Source organism: Littorina saxatilis, linkage group LG11 (genome assembly GCF_037325665.1).
Source record: "Littorina saxatilis isolate snail1 linkage group LG11, US_GU_Lsax_2.0, whole genome shotgun sequence".
Taxonomy (NCBI): Eukaryota; Metazoa; Mollusca; class Gastropoda; order Littorinimorpha; family Littorinidae; genus Littorina; species Littorina saxatilis.
In genome coordinates, this window is record NC_090255.1 from 16,135,669 (window position 1) to 16,142,561 (window position 6,893).

The 6,893-nt window shown below is 42.1% G+C and overlaps 1 protein-coding gene across 6 annotated transcripts in view; it reads left to right on the forward strand.

Annotated features, from left to right (window-relative positions):
• The window catches only part of LOC138979855 (E3 SUMO-protein ligase NSE2-like), a 15,571-nt gene extending 9,489 nt beyond the window's left edge, over positions 1–6,082 (forward strand). For 4 of the 6 annotated variants that reach the window (XM_070352605.1, XM_070352603.1, XM_070352604.1 and 1 more), the window contains exons 6-7: positions 450–568; positions 4,869–6,082. In XM_070352605.1, coding sequence (XP_070208706.1) covers positions 450–568; positions 4,869–4,960 — 211 coding nt within the window. In that variant the 3' untranslated portion in view covers positions 4,961–6,082. Of the gene's footprint in view, positions 1–449; positions 569–2,221; positions 2,301–4,868 lie in introns of all 6 variants that reach the window. The other 2 variants (XR_011460157.1, XM_070352607.1) reach the window with 2 other exon arrangements.
• The last annotated feature ends 811 nt before the right edge of the window (positions 6,083–6,893 follow it).

Here is a 6,893-nt window from a genome sequence, read left to right on the forward strand (position 1 = left end):
ATGGGATTTTTAACAAAATCACAACATTATTACAGCCCTGAAAATGATGCCCAGAATGCACCAGATTGCACAGATTTTAACCGTTTTTTGAAAAAAAATTCCGGGGGACATGCCCCCAGACCCCCCTAGTTGGCTCGCCTGCTTTGCAGGCTAGAGCTTGTGGCTTTGCCACTGCGCGCTTCTTTCAGGTAAAACCATTTTTGACCTGTAGCATGCCTGATTAAGCCATCAAGGTTTGCATGCTTCTTGTTTTGAAATACAGGCAAACATGTCAATGAGGTTGGAATTTGATTGTTCATGCAACGTTTATGTTTAATTATTGACAAAACAAATTGTTTTATTTTTGTCAATAATTAAACGTTCCAAGAACATACCTTTCTTGTGTTTTGATTGTGAATCTTGGAACGTTGACAGGCTGGAGTTTGATTGTCGATGTGTTGTTTGATCAGATGCCCGGTGGCTGGCTGCAAGAACTCTAAGCCTATTGTAGTGAAGGACCTGGAAGATCACAAGGAGATGAGACGCTACATTCAAAGCAAGAAGAAACGACACCAGCCCTCCGCCTCAGGTCTGTAACCTCCGCCATCACATACAATATCACACATTGCTGTACGTGAACTTTTGGATTCGGTGTCGATGTTTGATGGAGTGTTCAAATACCCCTCCCCAAATCCCCCCCCCCCCCCCCCCCCCCCACTTTGCAATAGGCTCATTGTCTAAGCAATAAAACATTCAGATTTCTGACTGACATAATGAAAATGATAATGATGATAATAATTATTATTATAATACAGTCGAACTCCTCTATTAAGACCTAAAAGGGGCGGGGATGTAGCTCAGTCGGTAGCGCGCTGGATTTGTATCCAGTTGGCCGCTGTCAGCGTGAGTTCGTCCCCACGTTCGGCGAGAGATTTATTTCTCAGAGTCAACTTTGTGTGCAGACTCTCCTCGGTGTCCAAACACCCCCGTGTGTACACGCAAGCACAAGACCAAGTGCGCAACGAAAAAGATCCTGTAATCCATGTCAGAGTTCGGTGGGTTATAGAAACACGAAAATACCCAGCATGCTTCCTCCAAAAACGGCGTATGGCTGCCTAAATGGCGGAGTTAAAAACGGTCATACACGTAAAATTCCACTCGTGCAAAAAACACGAGTGTACGTGGGAGTTTCAGCCCACGAACGCAGAAGAAGAAGAAGACCTAAAAAAATCTGAAAAATCAGGTCTTAGAAAGTAGGGAGTCTTAAAATAGGGTAACTTTACAGATGTTATGAACAGAAAGTGTGAAAAATGAAGGTCTTTAAAAGGAGGAGGTCTCAATTTGTTTTGTGTTTTAAAGGAGGCTTACCCTGTAATAAGAATAATAATGAACAATTACTTGTCGACCCTTCTCGGAAGAGCTGACGGTGATGAACAAGAGCAAAAGTACATGAGAATCTCTGGACTTTGGGATGCAATCACAATGTGTTTGTGCTCCCGGGATACACTTTAACCTTACACATTGTAATCCATCTTCAGAATTTAAGTATTATTTTGGAACCATAAGTCACTTTCAGACTTTTTTTGTTGGTCCTTGTTCCCTTGTCTGTTCAATGATATATAAATTAATACCACAAGAAAAGTATCAATTCTTGTATTCAGTAACCTATCTTTTCGAGTTTTGATTTTGAAACGCTGCAGTCCGGCTGTTTTGGGGTTGATTGTTTTCAGAGCTCAGGGCTGGTGTCTTGCACAAATTGCTGTATTAAAAAGATGAGAGTTTGGTAAATAAGGGGAAGCAACTAGCCCTTTATGTGGTCTGCTTCTTACTGGGAGTCAAATTGTGATTCATGATGCTGTCACAAACAGGGAACCATGTGGACATGAGGGGTCATTGCATACTTTCATAATAAAATCCCGAAGAAGGCACTTTGCCGAGATATTGAAAAAGAAAAATCTAACCTGGTTACTTTTGTTTAAATGAGGGGACATTGTGTTAAACAATTGTGTAGACTTGATGTAGAGCAGATTTTTTTTTATTTTGGGTTAAATTACCTGTGTAAGTACTACTTTCAAGCTATGGGCATATCTGACACAAGACTGTTTAGTAAGATTCTTTGGAAATTAAACAATACGTGTGGATTAGAGTTCAGTCCAAAAAAGCCTGCGTTTGTGCTTATGTCTTTCAGTGCACACAGGTAAGATTACTGGGAACTGCTGTCTTGCATTTCATTGTGTTACAGTTGCCACTGCTCGAGCAGACACCCAAATAGCGTCGTCACATGATATCTAGCAGACGACCATGTCTGACATGCTGTGCGGGTGAGTGGTCTCCCCTAGACCGCTATACATGTATCACTTATTTCCCTGTCTATGAAGTAATAGTAGGTCATTGCAGTAAACTGTCTCGTTGAAATGACCAATATCATTGGTGGGAAGTGGGTCAGGCTATACTAGGCATTGAATGTCATGTCAGTGTCATAGCATTCAAGAGTAAAATAGACTGACAAACTGAGTTTGAAATTGGAAATTGACCCATTCTGTGTGGTAGCTCAGTTGATAAAGCACTAGACTTCTGATGCTCCAGGCCGAGACAGACACAGGTCAACGTTATTTATGGGCAGACGTTTTCCTTGTCCCACCCCGTGTCGCCACTGTGGGCCAACCTAAAAGACTTGGGTCATTTGATTGATTACACCTGAACACACTCACACCCGTGTAATGCGACTCTTCTTGCTGCTTCTCTTCCACTTGGGAGGAAGCAACTCCAATTTCCCAGGTTTTAAATAATGAAAATGTCGGCAAAAATGAACACACACATTGTTTTCTATCAAATGTCATTTCAGTCCCATGTCAACCAAGAGTGAAATATCCTGACACACTGATGTTGAAACTGGCCAGTTGGTTTTTGTGAAAAAAATGACCTACTGGGTTCAGACTGTGGCCCTCTCTTTGAATTTTTCTGATCTCATTTTTAATTATACGTGTAGTTGATTGTACTAACTGCTGATGTTTGTGCGCCTGTGACTAACAGTTGCAAAGTGTGAAACAAATAAGCTTTTTATTTTGTTACATGCAGTCACTTGCAGGGGTGTGCAAATTTAAAAATAAACAACTCACCCACGGGTTAGTAGAATCTCATTTCCAGCTCACCCGGGAAAAAAATAGGTAACCCACTCCAACTTTTCTTATTTTGTCTTTGAAGTTTCACACACAGAAACTTTGGATTATAAACAACGCCATGGTTGTTTTTCAGTGGCCCGAAACAAATTAGGGAGCGCTTTCTCATTGGTCAAATTGTAAAACTAAACTAAGGGATGTAACTCACATCGTTGAAGCAGACGACATTTTCGAACACGATCAATACTTCAGAAAAAGCGCCTTAGAAACAGTACTTACTGTTTGGGCTTCGGTTTGGGCTTTGTTTTCATTATGAAAAACAAGGGGAAATGTATTTTGGCCATTCATTTTAGTAAGGAGTTGGCATTTGAAGCTCTATCTTGAGTTTTGTTTGTGAAATTTTTAGCTAACCCACGGGAATGCTACTCAAAGACCTCAGCTAACCCGGCCAATTTTTAACTCCCCCCGGGTCACGGGTTAGTGGATTTGCACACCCCTGACTTGTTGACTAAATGTTTTCCAGTAGATTGAGATGAGGTGAGTGAGGGTGTATGTGTGTGTTTTGGTGCTTGTCTTTACTTTGTTTTGTGCACTCTTGTTCATCTTCACTTGGTACCTTGAGGTGATGGCTGATTGAAAATTAAAGCTCACTTTTATGCTTATGTCACAACATACATACATGAGGATTTATTTTATTGTATCTTGAAAACAGATTTATCTTTTCTTATCTTTCTCTCTCTCTCTGTTTGTCTGTCTGCCTCTCCCTCTCTTTATCTCCCTCTCTCTGAAATGGGCCAATGGCCTTTGTTCAATAAATCGTCATTTTATCACTCTCTCCCTCCCTCTCCTCTCTCTCTCTCTCTCTCTCTCTCTCTCTCTCTCTCTCTCTCTCTCTCAATCTCTCTCTGGTGGTCCGAATGATGTGTGTGTTTGGTTGTGTATACGGTTGTGTGTGTTTGTGTGTTCGGAAGGCAAAAGGAAAGCGGGCCTAATTCAGTGCATTCAATTGACTGACTGGTTAATCACGCTTTAGTGTTTGTTTTTGGGTTTTCTATTATTATTTTTTTGCAACTCCAGTGCACTTTGAATGAAGGGAAGTAATAGGAAGATTGCTGGCTGGTTGCTTCCTTGTGTTTTTGCGATTATCTTCCTTCGTTTGGAGCTCCGTCTCAATGAATGTGGAGAGTTGTTCCCGATAGTATAAATAATAATTTTTCTGAATCCAAGAACTCAATTTTGTTTAATGTTTAGAGGTCTAGGATGGGGGGTGGCATTATATTTCAAGAGTTGTGGCCAAGTCTAAGAAAGGCATTGGCATGGGTGAAACTTTTCCGCCTCTGGGCGGAAATCTGCCAAATGAAATTGGTCAAATAAGGAATTCCTTATTTTAAAAATCTTTATAAAAAAATAAAAATAAAAATTTAAATTCCGGCGATCTGATCCGTATTTCCCCTAACACAGTGACCGGACATCGCTTAGTTTTTGTTTCACTAAGCGCGCAAATTATCGGGCTACAGCTTGGCATTTGTTACCATTGTTTAATGTGCAAATTTGTGTGTTTGAGATACCAGGAGAGACCTACTTTTACCCTTTCGTTTTCTTCCGGGGGGCTTTGCCCCCCTGGGCACCTGCACCCCACCAGGGCCTGGGCGGCCCCTGGACCCCGGCCTCATTTTCCTTATTTTCAATTCTGATCAGTTTCACCCATGCATCAGGGGTTGAGCGCAGCAGTTTGTGTGTAGTCAACACAACATTTCTCTTTTCTTTCAGGCACTGGGCGGTCTCAAACCAGGATGAACTTCTCGCTGGAGATGGTGAAAATGTCCATGTCTGTGACGTGCGATACAGATAACTCCGGCTGATATGTCTGTGAAAGAAATGTGGAGTATGGGCGGCGACTGGGGACTGTTTGTGGTTGCAAGTGTGTAAGTCTGAGTGGTACCTGTGATGAATGGAGACTGTTTGTGGTTGCAAGTGTGTAAGTCTGGACTCAACAATACAGTGGTACCTGTGATGAATGGAGACTGTTTGTGGTTGCAAGTGTGTAAGTCTGGACTCAACAATACAGTGGTACCTGTGATGAATGGAGACTGTGGTTGCAAGTGTGTAAGTCTGGACTCAACAATACAGTGGTACCTGTGATGAATGGAGACTGTTTGTAGTTGCAAGTGTGTAAATCTGGACTCAACAATACAGCGGTACCTGTGATGAATGGACACCCTTTGAACCAGCCAAACATGTTCCTACATTGAAGGTGGCCTGTCCTGGCAGGTATATTTTGGTAGAGGTAGGGGACAAAGGGAGATGTCTTGTTGTTGAAGGGACATCACATGGCAGGTATTACTGTAGAGGATGTGTGTGTGTTGGGGATGCCTGAAAGTGTGGAGATGAATGGATGTTGATGTTCTCATGGAACAGAGTGATGGAGGGGGTGCATGTGTGTGTTCAAAGCTGTTACAATGAATGTAGTCCCCCGCGAGTTAGGGGGAAGAATTTACCCGATGCTCCCCAGCATGTCGTAAGAGGCGACTAACGGATTCTGTTTCTCCTTTTACCCTTGTTAAGTGTTTCTTGTATAGAATATAGTCAATGTTTGTAAAGTTTTTAGTCAAGCAGTATGTAAGAAATGTTGTAAGTCCTTTGTACTGGAAACTTGCATTCTCCCAGTAAGGTAATATATTGTACTACGTTGCAAGCCCCTGGAGCAATTTTTTTATCAGTGCGTTTGTGAACAAGAAACAATTAACAAGTGGCTCTATCCCATCTCCTCCCCCCCCCCCCCCCTCCCCCCCCCCCTTTCCCCGTTGCGATATAACCTTCGTGGTTGAAAACGACGTTAAACACCAAATAAAGAAAGAAAGAAAGAAAAGAATGTAGCGGTGAGTGACAACAATTTAGTTTTAAGCATGTGTGTGTTCATAACTGTTACAATGAATGTTTTGTTGTGTTCATGTTGAAATAAAAATAAAAAGTCTGATTTTGAATAGCAGTGTGTTTTGGTTTGATGTGTGTGTGTATTAAAAGAGTATGTCAAAAAATGTTTCAGAACTGGAAAATAATGTGTGAAAATGTTGCCATTAATTTCACATTCATGTAAGAAACGGTGCACCCCCTCTCTCTCACACACACACACACACACACACATTTAGAAATCCAATTTTTGAAACTTGACAAATTTTCCTTATCCAATTACTCAGCCACCAAGCAGGTCAGCATAGACAGCTAATAAAAGTCTCATATTCTGTCGATATATTGTCTTAACTAGCGCCCCTGGGGATAAGTTTGTGTGCGTCTCACAGGTTCTTCGTCGGTTGTAAACTGGAGTTCCCTTGCCAGTGTGTGGGCAATATTTACCCCTGTGCTACCAGGGATCTGAGGAAGCAGGGGTCCTCGATAGCTCATAAAAACGCTATACCGTCTGAAGAACAGCCCCTGTGGGAATTCCTTCGGTATGAGTTGAGAGTTGGGTGTTCTTCATTTCTCATAAACAGAAGCATATTACCGACCTTTGAAATCGTGCTAATGTTCTTCTTCTTCTTCTTCTTCTGCGTTCGTGGGCTGAAACTCCCACGTACACTCGTGTTTTTGCACGAGTGGAATTTTACGTGTATGACCGTTTTTACCCCGCCATTTAGGCAGCCATACGCCGCTTTCGGAGGAAGCATGCTGGGTATTTTCGTGTTTCTATAACCCACCGAACTCTGACATGGATTACAGGATCTTTTTCGTGCGTACTTGGTCTTGTGCTTGCGTGTACACACGAAGGGGGATAAGCCACTAGCAGGTCTGCACATA